The sequence below is a fragment of the Triturus cristatus genome, chromosome 5_1, assembly GCF_964204655.1.
Source record: "Triturus cristatus chromosome 5_1, aTriCri1.1, whole genome shotgun sequence".
Taxonomy (NCBI): domain Eukaryota; kingdom Metazoa; phylum Chordata; class Amphibia; order Caudata; family Salamandridae; genus Triturus; species Triturus cristatus.
Window position 1 is genome coordinate 218,042,333 of NC_140587.1, and position 21,381 is coordinate 218,063,713.

Sequence of the window (21,381 nt, forward strand, 5' to 3'; positions counted from 1 at the left end):
CCTAGAATATGGAAATTTGTGATAGCACTGCTGTGCAGAAATTAAGAAATGCAATGTTTTTAAAAGCTTGCCAACAAACTAAGGCACAGTCTCTTTTATTTGGATTTTGCTCAAACGCTCCAGTTTGCTATATATCATTATAAACCAGCTGTTAATTGATTCCTAGTCTGGAGATGAAACATTGTGTTCCTTAATGGACGTTTTCTCAATTCCTTTTATTGGCTAATTCCTTTGCCAGCAAGGCTTATGTTTGACAGTGCATTAGTACCCACCATTCCGTAGTTTTAATTGCATAGATTTACAGTCGAGTAATACATTTAATTTAGTTCCCTATCCATCATTCAAAGCGATGCCTAATACATCAGCCTCTGAAAAATTCAGGAATCAGCTCTTTAAGTACTGGTTAAATGCAGGTATATGGCTTTTTAAATTAATGAATGGATGGAAATAGAACGTTTAGTCATTCCTTCGTTCTTTGACAGTGTGCGTAAGTACACGTCTTCTCATTACGAAGCCATTTGCATATCATTTGCATTTGTATCATTTTAAAGAAAACATAAAACGTGCTCTCAAGTCGAGGGCAACTTATTTATTATTCCACAACTTTTTAGATATTTCCTTGCAATAGGCACAGATGAATATTGTTACTTTGAGGAAACTGTGGTTCCTGCTTGTGGGGATTTGCCTTGCACAACATCAAGACTTACAACATCAGAAAACAGTTGTTATCGCGAACATATTGTTTAGTGCCTTTGTGTCGACAAAAGCACATCAAATGGAATTTACTACAGTATTTATCTGAGTATCTTGAGGAAGCTTTCTCCCTCAATTATTTCAAGTTGTGGACCGCTCCTCAATAACTTCTGGCTGCCATGATGACTAAATTTGTTGTTTTCCCATAGATAAAAGTTGGTGTGGAACCAACTACAGATCTTTAAGAACGTGGCAGGTTGAATGTAGGCAGCACATTGTCTACTTTGTTTGGTGGTCCTTGAGTGTAGGATCCAGTATAAGGCCTTGTGGTTCGATCGTAAAGCATTTTTGAGCAGTATGAGCTTACGCGCACCCTTGGCTCTTCCTCCGGTCTGCTGTTCAGGGTACATAGATTGTAGAAAGTTGGACCAGGTGACCGAGTATTGTCCATCCTAATCGAGACCTGGTGTTCACTGTGCAAGACTTTGGGCACATTGTTAGCGTTTACAAAAGTGGTTCATCTATAATTAATTAAGTAATTAAGTCTATTATTTTCCTTAACTTTACACTACCTACTGCTTGTCTACGGGCTAGCTCCAAAAGGTCATTGGTGACTAATAAGTTCTCTGTAGAACTACTCAACATATCATAATAATGGTCTTCCACATTTGAGTTTAAAGTAGCCTTTAACATTAGCAAGTCAAGGTTGAGTCATTTTATGTCGAAGCAGCTGACCGCTCTGCAAAGATGTGAAGCATCTAGGATGTTCTTCCTGGTGGGGAACTGAAGGGGAAAGTTGAGCTCCCTGTTCGTCCCATCGTTGAAGGCCATAGGGGGCTTGCGAAAGCGCACTATATACTGCATTTAAAACTTCTTAGCACATTTGTGATTAGTTAAAGGCCTAACTGTTCTATGTTACTGTCTGGCACTGTGGAGGACAATGGCAAATATTAAACTTGTGAAGTTGTTCTGTCTAATTAGATGATTCAAAAGAAGTACTTTCAATGTTTCTAAATTTTCAAGCTGTTTATATAACTATTAATTTTGGTGATCAACTTTATCGTACCTTTTCCTCCTTCCATTGTACCTGTTCTAATTTTCAAAGCGTGTTAAAGCTTGGTGTTTGAGGTGCAGTTATGTAATTTGTAGATTGTCCTGGGCTCCCTGGCACATGGAGGTCCAATGCTGTCCCACATTGATGGAAGTCTTGGCAGCTGGGCTAGTGTGCTCATCGGATATTCAGTGAGGTTCTGAGATAGTCAAGACCCTTTGAGTGCCAAACACACACAACAGAAAATGAACATGTCGATTTCTGAATAACTTTCTCAGCAGCTGTAAAGTGTCAGATCTGGACCGTGGAAGCGGGGCAGCTGGGAAGCCTCTTGATTAGGGTTGGAGAAGGGCAGATGGATGAGAAACTCCTTATGAGGCCTGTGGGCATGTAAGCTAGGAAATAACTTCTAAATCTGCAGCCAAATGTGCAGAATCTCAAACCTTTCTGGTCGAATATTTGATCTCTGGAGCTTGCCAATAATTAAATATTTGGCATTTCCAGCATAAATTTATTTTGTGCTGACTGCATCCTTGTGTGTTTGACAATGCTGGGCTTACTCAGTTTGAGTTTACCAAAAATGGATACATCTTGTGCCCAAAAATCAGCTGTGTTAACGCTACTGAATGTCTCCCTTTGGCTATGCGGTTGCAGCAGTAGTTGTAATTTATGAGTTTCTGATATTGTAATAAAAAGCTTGCATAGTGCCCATTACAGTTCATTAAAACGCAAAGTCATGACCACTTCTCTCACTCTCGCTTTAAAAAAACCCCCAAAAACTATTCATCATGGCCATTATCTGAATGCAAAAAATAAATCCCAATGCAGACCATGAAATGCTTTAAAAACAAGGGAGGACAATTAAAGTGCTTTGTAAACAAAACCACTGCTATTAACCTTGAGTTCACACCAATTTTCCTGGTCTTTGTTTTGTTCTAGACACTGGATGCCATTTTAAATTTCAAGTACTCGGGTGGACCAGGGCATGTCGAAGGCTACTACAGGAACCTCTCTTTGGGGCTTCATGTGGAAGTGGAACCATCAGTGTTCTTCACCCGTGTCAGTACCCTCCCTGCAACCAGGTAAGCGCTTTAATGACATCTGCTTGCAAGCCACAGCGGGCTACCAACATTGCTTCTTCTAGCATACACTGTTGGTTGTTCTTCCAAACTTAAGAGCTTTTAATTATGCATAAGGGGTGTGGAATGTTTTTTTAATAATCCACTTTTCCAAGGGACAAAATGCTATTGAATTCTACATTTCCTGTAAAAAACACTTCTTCCATCGACCCTACATTGCTCATAATGGCTGACAGAGAAACATTAGTATTTTCGTTTTGGTTTATTAAAACTGATGAACAAAATCAATGCTTTGCCATAATGCTAAAAAATGTGAAAGATGGTATCATCCCTATTCTAATTTCTGTTTTCTTTGTTCCTCCTTCCTCCCCAATTAGTTCTCCCCCTTTAATCTCTTACCTTTCTCTTTCCTCCCTGGGGAAGTAACCTACCCAACCCACAGTCAGCAAAACCCCTGAAAATAAACAAACAAGAAAACACACACACACACATTTGCATATATCCCTAGCACAACTACACAGACACGAAAAACCATCCGACCAGCCATACACGCCTCTCTATTCCGCCCCTTGGCACAGAGAAACGCCCTGGCACAGACACACAACACCCCTAGCACAGATGCTCAAATCCTCTTGCACAGATACACACCCTAGTGTAAAAAGAACCACACCCAGTGTAGACAGTTAAAAGACAAACAAACACATTGCCTGTGTACACAGACACAATCACCCTGCCGAGACTCATATTTGAGACAAATAACTTACAGACATGCATACCTTGGTAAGCATGCTCACAGACTCCACACACCCACCCATCCGATTAGAGACACACATCTTAGACATACATACCCTGTAAGCATGCTCTCAGACCGCACAACCCACCCATCCGATTAGAGACCCATATCTTACAGACATGCATACTCTGTAAGCATGCTCACAGACCCTACACACCCACCCATCCGATTAGAGACCCATACCTTACAGACACGCATACCCTGTAAGCATGCTTACAGACCTCACCACCCATCCATCCGATTAGAGACACATATCTTACAGACATGTATACCCTGTAAGCATGCTCACAGACCCCACACACCCATCCGATTAGAGACACACATCTTACAGACATACATACCCTGTAAGCATACTCTCAGACCGCACAACCCACCCATCCGATTAGAGACACATATCTTAGACATGCGTATTCTGTAAGCATGCTCACAGACCCTAAACACCCATCCATCCGATTTGAGACCCATATCTTACAGACATGCATACCCCGTAAGCATACACACAGTCCCTACCCATCCACCAATCCGATTAGAGACACACATCTTAGAGACATACATACTCTGTAAGCATACTCTCATACCGCACAACCCACCCATCCGATTAGAGACCCATATTTTACAGACATGCATACCCTGTAAGCATGCTCACAGACCTCACAACCCACCCATCCGATTAGAGACACACATCTTACAGACATACATACCCTGTAAGCATGCTTTCAGACCGCACAACCCACCCATCCGATTAGAGACCCATATCTTACAGACATGCATACCCTGCAAGCATGCTCACACACCCAACACACCCACCCATCCGATTAGAGACACATATCTTACAGACATGCATACCCTGCAAGCATAGTCACAGACCGCACAACCCACCCATCCGATTAGAGACCTATCTTACAGACATGCATACCTTGTAAGCATGCTCACAGACCCCACCCACCCACCCAATTAGAGACACATATCTTACAGACATGCATACCTTGTAAGCATGCCCACAGACCCCACACATACACCCATCCGATTAGAGACACATATCTTACAGACATGCATACCCTGTAAGGATGCACACAGACCGCACAACCCACCCATCCGATTAGAGACACATATCTTACAGACGTGCATACCCTGTAAGGATGCGCACAGACCGCACAACCCACCCATCCGATTAGAGACACACATCTTACAGACATGCATACCCTGCAAGCATGCTCACAGACCGCACAACCCACCCATCCGATTAGAGACCCATATCTTACAGACATGCATACCCTGCAAGCATGCTCACAGACCGCACACACCCACCCAGCCGATTAGAGACGCATATTTAACAGACATGCATACCCTGCAAGCATGCTCACAGACCTCACAACCCACCCATTCGATTAGAGACACATATCTTACAGACACGCATACCCTGCAAGCATACTCACAGACCCTACACACCCACCCATCCGATTAGAGACGCATATTTAACAGACATGCATACCCTGCAAGCATGCTCACAGACCCCACACACCCACCCATTCGAGACCCATCTCTTACAGACACGCATACCCTGCAAGCATACTCACAGACCCCACACACCCACCCATCCGATTAGAGACGCATATTTAACAGACATGCATACCCTGCAAGCATGCTCACAGACCCCACACACCCACCCATTCGAGACCCATCTCTTACAGACACGCATACCCTGCAAGCATACTCACAGACCCCACACACCCACCCAGCCGATTAGAGACGCATATTTAACAGACATGCATACCCTGCAAGCATGCTCACAGACCCCACACACCCACCCATTCGATTAGAGACCCATATCTTACAGATACGCATACCCTGCAAGCATACTCACAGACCCCACACACCCACCCAGCCGATTAGAGACGCATATTTAACAGACATGCATACCCTGCAAGCATGCTCACAGACCTCACAACCCACCCATTCGATTAGAGACCCATATCTTACAGACACGCATACCCTGCAAGCATGCTCACAGACCGCACACACCCACCCATCCGATTAGAGACGCATATTTAACAGATATGCATACCCTGCAAGCATGCTCACAGACCTCACAACCCACCCATTCGATTAGAGACCCATATCTTACAAACACGCATACCCTGCAAGCATGCTCAACAGACCCACACACCCACCCATCCGATTAGAGACACACATCTTACAGACATACATACCCTGTAAGCATGCTCACAGACCCTACACACCCACCCATCCGATTAGAGACTCATATCTTACAGACACGCATACCCTGCAAGCATACTCACAGACCCCACACACCCACCCAGCCGATTAGAGACGCATATTTAACAAACATGCATACCGTGCAAGCATGCTCACAGACCCCACCCACCCACCCATTCGATTAGAGACCCATATCTTACAGACACGCATACCCTGCAAGCATACTCACAGACCCCACACACCCACCCAGCCGATTAGAGACGCATATTTAACAGACATGCATACCCTGCAAGCATGCTCACAGACCTCACAACCCACCCATTCGATTAGAGACCCATATCTTACAGACACGCATACCCTGCAAGCATGCTCAACAGACCCACACACCCACCCATCCGATTAGAGACACACATCTTACAGACATACATACCCTGTAAGCATGCTCACAGACCCTACACACCCACCCATCCGATTAGAGACCCGTATCTTACAGACACGCATACCCTGCAAGCATGCTCAACAGACCCACACACCCACCCATCCGATTAGAGACACACATCTTACAGACATACATACCCTGTAAGCATGCTCACAGACCCTACACACCCACCCATCCGATTAGAGACCCATATCTTACAGACACGCATACCCTGCAAGCATACTCACAGACCCCACACCCCCACCCAGCCGATTAGAGACGTATATTTAACAGACATGCATAACGTGCAAGCATGCTCACAGACCCCACCCACCCACCCATTCGATTAGAGACCCATATCTTACAGACACGCATACCCTGCAAGCATACTCACAGACCCCACACACCCACCCAGCCGATTAGAGACGCATATTTAACAGACATGCATACCCTGCAAGCATGCTCACAGACCTCACAACCCACCCATTCGATTAGAGACCCATATCTTACAGACACGCATACCCTGCAAGCATGCTCACAGACCGCACACACCCACCCATCCGATTAGAGACGCATATTTAACAGACATGCATACCCTGCAAGTATGCTCACAGACCTCACAACCCACCCATTCGATTAGAGACCCATATCTTACAGACACGCATACCCTGCAAGCATGCTCAACAGACCCTACACACCCACTCATTGTACGATTTGTGCAGCACACACATCCCTCCAGCAGGCCCGTCATCCAGCCAACGATGGAGGCTGTAGTCTGGGTCGTGAGATGACTCGAGGCGTTGGCATGAAGTGCTGTTCTGGGAGTGGGTTGGCTTGAGGCCCTACAGATACAGATGGGAAAGGGGCAGAGGGCCTCACCTGTCCCTGTCTTCCAGGTGAGAGATGAGAATCAACCCAGGCAGCTACATGATGGGCCACTGTCCTTTAGGGTCTCTAGGGCCCGTTCGGGGTACGCCTGTATTTTCTGGAGGATTGCTGTACTGTAGGTGTGCACATTCCTGGCTCGCATGTTTAGAGCTGTATCCTGCTTCTGAAGCTGTGTTGTGCAGTACACCATGGCTCCAGCTGCTCTCTCCAGCTAACCATGTACCATGTGCTGCTCTCACAGGGGCACCTCTACACATCCCTTGTTCACAGTGTACACCAGTGCAGTGCAGGGACAGCTCACCGTGGCATCACCCGGCCTTCCCATGGCCGATGCCAGTCCTCACCGACCCTCCACAGATGGCTCGACTACAGATTCATTGAGAGACAGACTGAGGTACATCAGCCCTCATGTGCCTGGCACAGTCTAAAGTCCCACGTCGGGCATATGTTAGACCTTTCAGAGGCAGCAGTCTGCCAAGAAAAAAAAAAGAATTTCCAAAAAGTGCAGGAAGCTCTTTTCTCAAGAGAAATACGGGGCAATCGCTTTTAAAATGATTCTTCTTCTGCCTTTTTGGGGAAATTGACAATTTTTAGAATCAATGTGAAAGCCGCTAGTAAGTGTGGGGTTAAACATTGACTAGATATTATCAGGGGAAGTACAGAAGTGCCCAGTATCGCAGTATAATTACAAAAAAATGCAATTTGTGGTAAATGTATATGTAGCCATTGCAGCCAGCGGCACTCTCGGATCTGCGTTTCATTCTTGGCGCTTCTTTGGCTGACAGTGAATACATCTCCCTTCATGGTGCCCATGTTCGTAAATAGCACGAGTTGATTCAAAGCAGGAAGGAAACGTTTCCCTTTGGATTTGTAGTCACTTGGAACCGTTTCTCTTACATTTGACGGTGAATGTGACCTACTGGACGGTGGAGGGTGAGTGGAAACACCCCTATTCACTATTGGGCTCATATCCGTAAGTGGTAGACTTGGGCTTTTCAAAACAAATAATCCTAAAGTGGATATTATGTAATTATTGTTTTTTGAAGGATTCCTTTGAGGGTGTTGTATGAAGATAACTGCATAATAAAACCTTGATGGCCATGGTTGGACCTTGTGTTTGACAGCACATGTGAGTGGCAGGGTTCCCATTTCGAGTGAGAGGTTTCTTATAACAGGTTGGAGGTAGGTGTGATGGGAGTGGACTGAATGCCCAAGGAGACACAGCTTGGATTCCATCATCAGCCATAACTGCGCCTGGAAATATGAAGTGGGAGCTGAAGAGCCTCCTCTTTCAGCAGCCCTGCCACCTCCAGCTTTTGTAACCGTTCTGATTCTGCGTCCCGCTCCCACCCTAATCCAGCTACAATACCCTGTTGGCGTGTCTTATAAATTCTTGGGCTCGTTACTCCCACGTGTACTAACTTCCTTCTCTTACTATGTGCATTGTTGATACATTTTATCCTCATATTTCAACTATGTGAAGCGCCCTGCTCCCCTTCTTGGAACTGGAATGCATGATATAAAATGCATTATTAAATGAATTTGAGAGTTAAAAGGGTGTATTTGTGTGCCAAGGACCCAGTTTGATGTAATTATCTATCTAGGTTTTACTTCGTTTTTAGGTCGAGCATTCAAGACCTCTTGTATATACTTTGGTATATACTTATATGTGTATGTAATTTGTGGGATCTGGAGGTCAGCACTAGGACTTGTCTGCTTCCGCTTAGGGACTTTTTTCTGTTCAACTGCCTCTATTTAACTGTCTTAATGAAAAACGACCAGCAGAGGTCAGTAAAATATCAGATTTGCTTTCTGCTGAGGGACTTTCCTTTTGTTTTATTTTTCTGCCACCTGCCTCTATTTAACTTTCTTGATAGAAAACGACCAGCTGAGGTCAGTAAAATACCAGAATCACTTTAGCATTTTCTAGATTCCAGGCCATAGAACTTGTCTTCCATGAGCACCTGTAGACAATAATATTTTTTCAATTCTTGTATTTTCAGTGATATGTTATGTTATGTTATGTTAAATTAATTTATTATGCGCACAGCTACTTCAGCGAAGGAGCGTCCCGGCGCAAAGACAAGGAGGAACACAACATAGCAAAACAAAAACGCCCAAGATAGACAGCTAAAACAGAAAAGTCTTAATCGCTCTACGGAAGGAAAGCAGATCGTCTAACTGTCGGATTTCCACTGGGAGGGTGTTCCAGATTAGAGCAGCTTTCACGCTGAAGGAACGACCCCCCATCCGACAGAGTCTAAATCTGGGGACCACAGCAAGGGCCTGACCCTGAGATCGGAGGCTACGGGTGGGAACATAGGAGGAGATAAGATTGGACAAGATTTCAGGGCCAATACCTCTTAGTATCTTAAAAACCAAGCAGAGGACCTTGAAAAGAATACGCTTCCTTACAGGGAGCCAATGCAAGGAACGCAGGACATTCGCCACCGGGCAAAATCTGGGCAGGTCAACAATGGCTCTAGCCGCAGCGTTTTGAACCCGCTGTAAGCGGATTAACTCAGCCTGATTCGCCCCAACCAGAAGAGAGCTAGCGTAATCCAGGCGAGAAATGATAGTAGCCTGGACTACAAGCTGTCTGGTAGGGGCATCAAAGTATTTGAGGACTGGTCTAAGACCTCTTAGTAGGCCGAAGCAACAGGCTGCCGTTTTTTTAGTATGTCCTGTGAAAGTAAGGCCGTCCAACCAGACCCCCAGATTTTTCACCTCCGACACAGGGGTCGGAGTGGGGCCCAGCTCAGAAGGCCACCACTGATCACCCCAGAGCTCCACTCCCTTCCCAACAACCATCACCTCTGTTTTTGTGGCATTAAGCTGGAGACAGTTTTCTGTCAACCAGCAAGCCACCGCCTTCAGTCCAGACCGAAACCTAGGGGCGTCCAGCTGGACATCTCCGCTAAGAGTAACCGCCAGCTGAGTGTCGTCGGCATATGAGACCAATGTAAGGCCCCACTGCCTCGCGACATCAGCCAGCGGTCTCACGTAAAGGTTGAACAACGTGGGACTTAGCGAAGACCCTTGCGGAACCCCCATGGCCAGAGGTTGAGAACTGGACGAGAAGGGAGGAATGGCCACACAGAAGGAGCGATTGTCCAGGAAGGAGCGGAACCACTGCAACGCCAGACCCCGAACACCAATCTCCTCTAGCCGATGCAGGAGGATGCCATGAGATACAGTGTCGAAGGCGGCGCTGAGATCTAACAATATCAGCGCCGCCGTCTGACCCGCATCCAACCTAGCACGCAGATGTTCCACCATTGCAAGGAGAGCGGTCTCCGTGCTGTGACCAGCACGAAAACCGTTCTGTGTGGGATCAAGGGCATTGGTCCGGGCAAGATGATCCGACAGGGCCAGATTGACATGGGCCTCTGTCAACTTTGCCGGCCACGGTAGCAGCGAGATGGGGCGAAAACTTTCAGGCTTAGACGGGTCTAGGGAGGGTTTTTTAATAATCGGAGACACTACCGCCTGCTTCCATTTAGTTGGAACTACCCCCGACTCCAAGGAGAGGTTGACAAGGGAGCGCACCACAGGGCGTCCCAAAAAGGTCTGGTCTCGGAAGAGAGCAGGCTTTACCGGATCAGATGGAGATCCTGATTTAACTTGCAAAGCAAGTTTGTCAAACCCATCAGGGGTGAGGGGGGGGAATGAAGGCAGGGTAAACTGACGTAGTGTCTCGATGGAACTTTCCAGCGGAGCCCCAATACTAGGGAAGGTCCGATAGATCGCTTGGACCTTTCCCAGAAAATAAGAGGCTAGGGCTTCACAATGGGAGACCGAGCTCTCGGCTAAAGGGATAGTCCGTTTGGCCATAAGATCTTTAACCGCTTTGAAGATGGCCTTCGACGGGTTGGTGCTGTTCCGAAATTCTTCAGCATAGAAGGCCGCACGAGCCCGACATATGGCCCGGTGATAGAGCTTAACCGAAGCAGCATAAGCGGCTTTTAAGTCAGCCCCTTAGGTCTTCCGTCATGCCCTCTCCGCCCGTCTACAGGCCCCCTTCAAAGCGCGTAAGGCCCCGCCATACCAGGGACTAGACTCCCGGGGGTTGATTTTAATTGATACCATAGGTATCAGAGCGTCCAGCGCCCTAGTAAGCCAAGAGCAAAAGAGATCATACCCTTCATCCACATTGTCCGATATGCCCAAGGGTTCCACCAACAAAAAATGGTGGAAGTCTTCCAGCCTGAGTTTGTTCCAAGATCTCCTAAGTACCCGTCTGGCTGAAGAAATGGGAAAGGTCACTGATACGGGACACTGAATAGACACCAGGAAATGGTCAGACCATTCTACTGGTGTAACTGCATTAACTTTGGCCTCAGTTAAGTTGGTAAAGAAAGGGTCCAAAGTGTGTCCCCCAATATGCGTAGGCTGTGAGACCAGCTGGAATAGTTGAAAAGCCTCTAAATCCAAAGAGATGGCACGAGCTGTCAAACTGGACAATGTGTCGAAATGCAGATTTAAGTCGCCCAGTATAGAGAAATTGGCGCAGTCGGTGGTCAAAGTGCCGACAGTATCCACAAAAGCATTTCTAAACGACACATCACTGCCAGGTGGACGATATACCACCATCCCAGACAGTGTAAACTCAGGGTTGACAGAGACTTTGAACGAGGCGCTTTCACAGCCAGCGATCTTAATACTATTCCACACACAGGGAAAACAAGACTTAACTATCAGCGCTATTCCCCCTCCTCTGGAAGCTCTATTCAAGGTGTATATCGAATAGCCAGAGGGGCATGCCAGATTGAGAATGGCAGTATCAGCTTCCTGAAGCCATGTTTCAGTTATGGCCATAATGTCCGGAACTTCATCCTCAATGAGATCATACAGATTCTGTTGATGTTTCAGGATCGACCTCACATTCAAGTTCATAATCCGCAAAGCGGGAGAAGACACCCTGCTACGTTGGACAGCCGAGTGAGATTTCCGAAGAAGCGGCTTTGGGGGGCCAAGAATCAGGCCGTTACATGGGCAATGGTATGGGCCACGGAGAGGATGGATAGGCGGGTGCGCACAGCAGCGACTCACCTGATTGATGAACATCAGGCTTTCCCTGGTATATGTCAGCATGAAGGCGGACACGATGTTCAACTCTCACGCACCCGAGCCAGAGTCCGCCACGACCCGCACGGCCTTAGCACGGCCTTAGCGCGGACGGGCGCAGACGGGCAGGACTCTGGCACGACTCCGGCCACGCGAGGACACGCCCGCTGCGCGATCCCGCTGCGCTAGGGGAGGAGCATTAAATGCCCGTTCCCCGCTGGCGCATGCGCAGTAAGCGCTGTGAGCCTGATCCTCACACCCCAACCCAAGATGTCAGCCACCCCGGAACCAGCCCGCCAAACGGCGGTGAGGGGCACGAATTACAGTGCAAGTGAGGGGGAAATGAAGCGCAAGTCCGAGAACCTAAAAACAAAAATAAACAGGTGAGATATTTAAAATTTGCGCGACAGCGCTGTAACGCTCCTGCTGCAAACGCTCCTTGTCAGGGGGGAAGGAAGGCGGGGACTCGCCTTAAATGCCCGTTCCCCGCTGGCGCATGCGCAGTAAGCGCTGTGAGCCTGATCCTCACACCCCAACCCAAGATGTCAGCCACCCCGGAACCAGCCCGCCAAACGGCGGTGAGGGGCACGAATTACAGTGCAAGTGAGGGGGAAATGAAGCGCAAGTCCGAGAACCTAAAAACAAAAGTAAACAGGTGAGATATTTAAAATTTGCGCGACAGCGCCGTAACGCTCCTGCTGCAAACGCTCCTTGTCAGGGGGGAAGGAAGGCGGGGACTCGGCTTAAATGCCCGTTCCCCGCTGGCGCATGCGCAGTAAGCGCTGTGAGCCTGATCCTCACACCCCAACCCAAGATGTCAGCCACCCCGGAACCAGCCCGCCAAACGGCGGTGAGGGGCGCGAATTACAGTGCAAGTGAGGGGGAAATGAAGCGCAAGTCCGAGAACCTAAAAACAAAAGTAAACAGGTGAGATATTTAAAATTTGCGCGACAGCGCCGTAACGCTCCTGCTGCAAACGCTCCTTGACCTCAGAAGGCCCTGATTTTATATTAAAAACACAACTTTGTACTATACCATTTCCTGCTGAAAGGCAATATTTCTCTCCATGTGCTCCCATGCCTGGCATGTCATGCAGTTTGGTGCTTACTTTCCCTCCATGTTAAAGAACAGTATATGTTTCAGCACCCAGGCTAATGTACTGCATAGCTAAATACATATAAGGTCCAAAAGGCGACACCGATTGCATTGCAAATGCTTGCTATGTCTTGGACGGTGGTCATGCCTGTGTATATATACATTGTCAACAATTAATTTTTTGCTTAGTAATCATCTTGCGTTCTCGAGCTAAATGATGTGAGAAAGTTATTCACCTTTGACCTTTGAACCCAGGTAAACCACGTTAACTGAACATTGAAGGCAATCTGTAAACACTTGAGTAACTTTTATAGTATTTCACACTGTTAAAGGGGCTGCTTTTTTTCACTGTGTTCTCCGCAGGAATGCCTTCTGGAAAGGGAACAAGGAGTGCGTTCAAAAGAGCATGGCATAAAAAGATTTAAAAGCGTCATTATGTTACCGCTGAGAACGCTAGTCAGATCCGCCTTCATAATTCGGAAGCAGCTTGTAGAAAGTGCTGTGGTGGTGTCAAGTAGGGTTATTTCCTTGCTCTGCGTCCATGTGTTGCTGCTGCTGTTGTGTTTGTCAAACGTTTACCCAACCTTGCCTATCATTAGCAGAAAAGTGACAAACCCTTACTGGCCCCACTGTTTTTATGCTTTTATGTACAGAGTTACTCATACATCTGCAGATTTTGTTTGTATGTTTGGCCTCGGGTGCATTGCTCGTTGTGTTTACTCTTCTATGACTACTGTGCCTAGATTCCCCTCCCTGACTTACTTCTCTTGCAGGATAGGCCAGGAGATGGTAGGAGATGTGAGACAGTACTTAAGTTGCTTATTTTGGGTTCCTGACCTCATGGCTTCTAGTCCTGGCTTCAGCACATGACCAAAACTCATTTTATTCTGGACAAATCACTGTATCTCGCTGTGCCTGTAACAGCAATTATGTATTTTTAAACTTATTTCTTATTTCAAGTGTTTTGTGTCCTGCCAATATGTTGGCCTGACGCGCTGAGTGATGTTCATTTCAACCAGTGCTTAGTTTGTAAAAAAGTTAGTAAAATGGCCCAAAAATTGTTGTTAGATGTTGCAGTGGCTGCAGAATTCCAGAGTTGCCAAATACTATGGCTGTCCTTGATTCCGCCTCATGCCTCCTTCTTCCCACACTACATTCCTTGTCTTTCTATCTCACTCTTGAAGGTTCTTTTTTCCTTTCTTTCTCACACATTCACCGTTTTTCTGTCTTTCGCTTCCCCCTTTCACTGTCACTCTCTCTCTCTTGCTCTGGGCCCAGGCTTGATGAGTAAGAACCAGCCCCGGTTCCCAAAACTGAGTACAGAAGTCAGCCACCTGTAGCCTCTAGCACGCTTGAACCCTTGGACTAAAGGGCTAAGTGTTCAGGATATTGTTCATGAGCAATGTTCCTTGGCTGCCGTAAGTCCTCCAGGATGTAGACTGGCGGAATTGTCTGTTTTGTGACAAATGTGATCACTATTTGACAACACACGGCATTGCGTGCAGCGAAGTGGTCCTTGGCTATTAAGGGATTATGGTGGTCACATCACTTGCCTTGTGTTCAGGAATGTTTCCTTGAAAGGCAGCTTAATTATAGGCAGCTAAGCAGGACAATGAGTGTGGGACCAGATCTCTTCATAGTTAAGCGCCCTATGCTATCCTCGTTGACCCCCCAATGTGTCTTCCTTTTGAACCTGGAGTAGCTTTGAGAGATGAGAGCTGCTTGATCTCAGATGTGGGATGTAGTGAGAGGCCAGTTTCAGGAGCGATCTCATTCCGTTTCTTCTAAATACATTATAAGTTATGCATAAGATTTGATTCCACTTGGATCCCGTTAATGTCCTTGGTGCTGCAGTTGTGTTGTCGGACATTTTCAGATTGAAACAAAGCATTGGGGTGTAATTATGGACCTTCATGTTTTGTTATCGCTGTTTTTGGTGCGGATATGTAGACTGAGTTGCAACCGTAATAATCACATTTGTAAAGCGCGTACAATCACCTGTAAGGGTCTCTAGGCGCTGGGGGCCATCGGGAAGATTAAGCAAGCTATTGCCCAGAGTCACATGGTGCTGGGCTGATTTGCCGCCGGGGACCGAAGCGCGATCCCCAGATTCCGGAGTCAGTCGCCCTGGCCGCGGTGCCACACCTCAACCGTACAGCAATTATAGTACTGACCTCTTGGGGAGCACTCACCAGCCCGATTCTCCTGGGCAACAATAACTGAAATATTGTGCTTTACACAATTGATGGGTTGGTATCAAACCACACACTTGTTTTTTTGACTTTTTAAAAAAGTTCTTCAAAGCAGTTCCCAATTACTGAGGCCAGTGGAAAAGAAGGCTGTGGTCAGAGCCATTCCCAGTCACAGTGATCTTTGCTTTGAGAAACATAAGAAATAGGTAGCTGTGAAGATGAAAGTCCCAGACAGCCTCTCTGCTTTCCCTTCTTTCATTCATTCGAACCTGAAAAATCCATTGATTTTCTTTTTGGCATCAGTTTGGGGTGCCCTTTATCCAAATCGACCCTCGACCTTCGAAGAGGTGCTCCTCAGGGGCCCCATTTGGTGTGCCCTAAGATGAGAGACCTTCAAAAGGTCTCTAAGGGGTAGCCCTCATTGAATCTGTCTGTACAAGCTCTGCCTGGTGACAGCATGTCTTTTTGCCTACTGTGTTTGGGGTGTCTTCTAACATTATGGTCATCATTTTTGCAGTAATTGTTCGCAAACATTTAAAAGTATGTTTTTGCAAACACCTCCACTGCACCACCCCTGTCATGAGGGTTGCCCGCAGTGGCTTTTTTTTTTTTTTTTAAACGAAGATACAAAGTAAAGTTTGCCAAATAAATCAGAGCTTCAAACTAACACATCTAATATACATGCTATAATTCATCCACGTACGTAATTGAATCTTTTGTTTACAATTATCATGAATATATATGATGCCTATAACGTGCTTTGTATGTGTTATGCATAAAGTGTCAAAATGCAAAATGCCACAAGCTTGTCTTTCAATTAAACATTGAGATCCTTATTTTCAACTAACTTAAAGTTATACCATCTCTTTTCACTTAGAGATCTTCGCGCTGTCACACTCTGATCACTTTATCAAGCTATTCTGTAATTAAAGGAATTATGATGGTTCTCTATCCTTGTAAAATTAATCAGCGAGCTACCAGCATTGCTATGAAGGTCCGCTTTTAACTTGATTTCCATTAAATCATTGTCATAATAGGCAGTGGCGGCCGCTGCCTATCTTGAGTGGTAGGGCAGCCGCGGGAGGAGGGGAGGGGTTTTAGGGGAATGGGGTTCAAACAATTAAAAAAATAAAAGAGTTACCTACCGCTCTGCTGACGGCCGCCTCGCTACTCCTCTCATCGCCGTCAGGCCAGAAGTGGATGAGCCCTCAGGGCACAGGCTCCACACCCAATCCAGAAACTACTCTCACATGAGAGCAGCACCAGGATTGGTCTGAGCGGCCTAGTTTGCTGCTCAGACGGTGCATTGGAACCTGTGCCTTTTCTTCAACCCTGCTGTGTAACACAGCTGGGTTGGAGAAACATAAATGAGCACGTGTGCTTGGCCGGCCTAGGACAGTCGGCCTGGCACACACATGAGTGCACTCTACTCCTCCCCGACATGCCCGCCCGCCCTATAGTAAATGCGGGGCTTGGACAGAGAGCAAAAATAAAATGACAATAGCTGTGTTATTTTTTAATTTTATTTACCGTCTGCTGGCACGGACTGTGGGGCGACGCTCCTTCGCCATCACAGAGGAGCCGCGCTTGATAATAGGAAGTCGGTTAGTGTTGTTCTTGTCGAGAATTAATTAATGTTAGCCCCCTCCACCCCTCCATGTTAGGAGAGTATAAAGTGCCTAGTGCCAATCTTGAGCTCGAGCATTGGCAATATTGTCATCTTTATGATTTTTATCAGAACTACTCTCCCAAGGATCGTAAATGGAATTGGCTTCCGTTTCGGTAACATAACCTTGATCCTGGTTAATAGTTGTAGTTTGTATCTTAAAGATTTTCAGTTTTATTTGTAAATAAACCGCTTTTAGGATGAGGATGAATCCAGTTTTGAAGGTCTGGTAGAAACACCACCTGGGGTCCTATCGCAGTGTAGCTCTTCGGTTTTTAATTTATTGATCTTGTATCACCCTAAGGCTTGCAACAGCGTGAACATTTCAAATGCCTTGCCTGACTTGCTTTATCCTGCTTTAATACAGCATTATATCATCTGCATTTAACTTAATTTGTGTAATTTGTGGGAGAGGAAGGTGGATTCTGGTATCTTCTCGGATTGCGATGGCTAAAGGTTCTATAAACAAGAAAAATAAACCTGGGAAGAGAGGATATCCCTGTCTGATCCCTCTATGTACTTTAAAATTAACATCAATGAATTGATAATCAACTTATCATTTGTGCACGCATAAAGCCTATGGAGATGTTCCATGATTTGCTGAGGGAACACAAATTTCACCATGATGTAAAAACATGATTTTCAAGTCATCAAATTAAAGGCTTTTGCGATGCGGAGTTAAAAAACAATTTCGGGGATCTTTTTGGTATTACACACATCTAGAGTTTCCATTAAATAATTAGTATTAATGTGTAATTGGCAACCCGGGATAAAACCATTTTGGTGTTTGTGCCCAGTTTTGGTAATGACTCAAATATGTTAGCCATCAACTTCACAAAAATCTTATAATCAGAATTTAATAGGGTGGCATGAGTTCAGATCTATCAGATTTTTACCTTTTTTTAAACTCCTCAACTACCCCCTCATTTAACGAGGGGGGAAGAATTGCCCTTCTCCGCAAGAATAGAGTTGAACAATTATGAAAGATGAGGGCCCAGCTCATTAGCGAATGGTTTTAAAAAAAACTCAGCGGAGTTGTGGGGCCACATGCCTTCCCATTGGCAACGCTAGGAATTACACCAATTAGTTCTTGGTTTGTAAAGGGTTTTGAAATCGAAGGTGTGTTTTCGTTCGAGAGAGTTGGAATGGGGAGTACCTAGAGAAATGTATGCAGTGCGTTTGAGTCTACCTGTGGGGCAAGGCTCTAAATGGACTTAAAATGTTCTAAAAATAAAGTATTCATTTTATCAGGTGAGGAGAAGCATATCCATGAACTAGAACATCCTAAAATGCTAATAGTATTTTCATATATCAGCCAAGCCATACATTTACCCACATAGTTACTCTCTTCATATACTTTCTGTAAACATGATAAATTATACTCTTAGTGACTAGAATAATAGAATTATCAAAATGTGATTTTAGCATTCTTAAATTTGATCTATTTTTATAAGCTAATCAGATTTTGGTTTCAAAGCTGAGCCTGTGGGCTATAGAGCTTTCGGTTTGAGATGTGTTTAAAAATTAGCAGCACCCAAAATGAGGACTTGAAGGCATTCCAGACCATGTCTTGAGAGGCTGAGTTCTGATTTCCATAAAAAACAGCAAAATGTCAGCCTTTGTCTCATCAACCTATATTTTATGTGTATTTGCAAAGCGCCCTATGAACCTCAATGGTTTCCTGTCGCTGAGCAATTGTGTGTGCTTAGCCCTGGTTGGTTAATTGAAAAGCCAGGTCTTCACCTTCCTGCCAAATTTGAAGAAGAGAGGAGAGGCTCTGATGTGAAGTAGGTTGGCGTTTCACGCTTTTAGTGTGATGTAAGAGAACCATTGTCTAGATCTGATCCTGTGTATGCGTGGTATGTGTTTAACTAGTCCTGCAGAGCAGACTTGTCTGGTAAAAGGAGATGCGACTGTTCAGGTAGAGGTCTGTTGTGTAGTGCCTTGAATGTATGTGGGAGGAGTTTGAATTGAGCTCCTTTGTGTATCTAGAGCCAGTGTAGTTCCCTGAGGTGTGGTTTCAGATAGTTCCTACTAATTTAAATGGGTTTGGACAACATATACATCAAAACTATGGAGATTGATTCCACTCATAACATCAGAATATGTTTGCCTGATTCCTGGCTAGCACACAGTGGTCCAGATAACCAGGTGGTCCAGATGGGCCTCTGTGAGGATTAGGGGTCCATCTGGACCCCTAATCCTCACAGGGTACAGGATGCTGTCTGCAACCTTAGTACATGACAACCCTGATTCCCCCAAGGAAATCGTTAAAACAGTTCCACCCTTTTGTTGTCATCTCAGGCATGCCCAAAGGGAGACACAAGAAATACACAAATTGGTATTTCAAACATTTATTGAAGAAATTGGATTCTTGTGTAAAATACATGTGCTGCAATTATTAGCAGAAGGAAACAAAGCATTGTAACCCGCATTACAAGAATGGTGAAAAAGATTAATAGTTCAACCCTTCTAAATATTGCAGTGATTATATGAATACATATGGAAGTTCTGTGTGGGAAGTTGGGGATGAGTCTGGCTGCTGAGTTTGGATTGTTTGCAGTCTTCGAGTAAGTTGCTTGGTGATCCCCGGCATGGAGGGTTTTCTCATAGTCCAACTTGCTGGTGACTATGGCATGAGTGATAGTTTTTTTAGTGTTGTTTGGGAGCCATTTGAGGACCTTTCTCAGAATCTTTAGGGTGTGGAAGCAGCATGTAGTGAAAATGTTGACTTGTGTGGTCATATCCAGTTTGCTGTTGATTATTATTATGCGGTTCCTGGCGTGGGTTCTGGGTGTGGTTCTGAGTATGGCTGGCCATGAGTTTGAGTACCATGGTGAGATGTTCTTGCCAAAGAGCACTACTTGTTTCTTGTCGGTGTTGAGCTTGAGACAGTTGTCTTTCATCCATTTAGCGGCTTCTGTCATGCAGGCGGTGAACTTTTTTCTTGTATTGCAGGACTTGTACGAGAGGGAGAGTATGAGTTGCATTTTATCTGCATAGGGGGATGTTGATGTCCTGTGCGTGGATGATGCTGGTTAGAGGGTTCATGTGTGCTTTGAAGAGGGTGGGGCTGAGCGATGGACCTATTGAACGATGTTTTATTGAACGTCCAGCTCCTGTATGTCAAAGCTCTGTTAACCCATATTATTAGCAATTTAAGGGCTGTATGGTTGGAAAAAACATTTAGTGATATAGAGTCGTATTTAATTTCTGCAGTCTTCAAAAACATATCTGTGCGAGTGCCTTGCTGAAAAACATGTATGTTCTTGTTTATTAGGGAACCACACTTTCCAGGGATCTGCAAGCATTAGATCTTTCTTAAATTGTTCCTGGATTCTTAGTGTCTTTGGTTTGACTTGTTTCTTATAAGAGGTCAAAGTGTCTATGGTAGGAGTTTGTAATAAATTAAATATCACCACCCACAATACACTCCCCTTGCGTTTCAATGAGAGATTGGGAATCTATGGGGGCATAAAAGCTGACTTATGTAATCAGGTAAAAGCAATAGTTCAGTACACCCAACACAACAGCCCTCTTCATCATAAAGAGGGCTGCAGCGGTTCTTGAACATTTATTTTTACAAGAAATGCGGTTGAAAGCGGAAGGATGGATGCAGCCCACAAAGGATAAACGTGTCCCCTACTTCCCCAGCAATTTCTCACTTCCCGAACTATCTGGAAGGAAAACAGAATCTTTCCCAACAAGGCAGACTCCTGGAAGGTATACTTGGTCATGTACAAGTAAGCAGTGACCACTGCATTGCTTTCTCAACTGTGGTCCTTTCAATGCTTCTCACAAAGGAGGGAAACTCTGCTCCAGCCTGTTCTTCTAGACATTTTAAACCTGGTAAATGCACTGATTTAGACTGGCAGGGCATGGCTAGACAACTATCTTAACACTGTCTTTTCCTCCATCTAGTTGAGCATCTGTGGACTTTGCTGTTGCTGGTGCTGTCTGAATATGGACCTTAGAGCTATGTTTTTGCTCTGGTTTACTAAGAAAAATCTGAAGCCCCTGTTGAAGCTCTGCTTGAAAACCCTAGCCAGCCCTGCTGCTTGGAGCCCCCATTTGGACCAATAAGTCCACAAAGTAGACACAGCTCCATGAAGCTTCTCTACTTGTCGGACCCCGTTTGGGGTGAGGAGGCACAGAGGTCATTTGTCATTGGTGTATTATCCCCCATCCTACTATGTCTGGGCCAAGTGCACCCTTACTGCCC

At 45.5% G+C, this 21,381-nt stretch overlaps 1 protein-coding gene across 3 annotated transcripts in view; it reads left to right on the forward strand.

The window, feature by feature from the left end:
- Positions 1–21,381, forward strand: part of TRAPPC9 (trafficking protein particle complex subunit 9) — a 2,530,995-nt gene that overhangs the window by 1,310,596 nt on the left and 1,199,018 nt on the right. For all 3 annotated transcript variants that reach the window (XM_085604860.1, XM_085604858.1, XM_085604859.1), the window contains exon 19: positions 2,684–2,826. In XM_085604860.1, the coding sequence (XP_085460986.1) occupies positions 2,684–2,826 (143 nt within the window). The remainder of the gene's footprint in view (positions 1–2,683; positions 2,827–21,381) is intronic.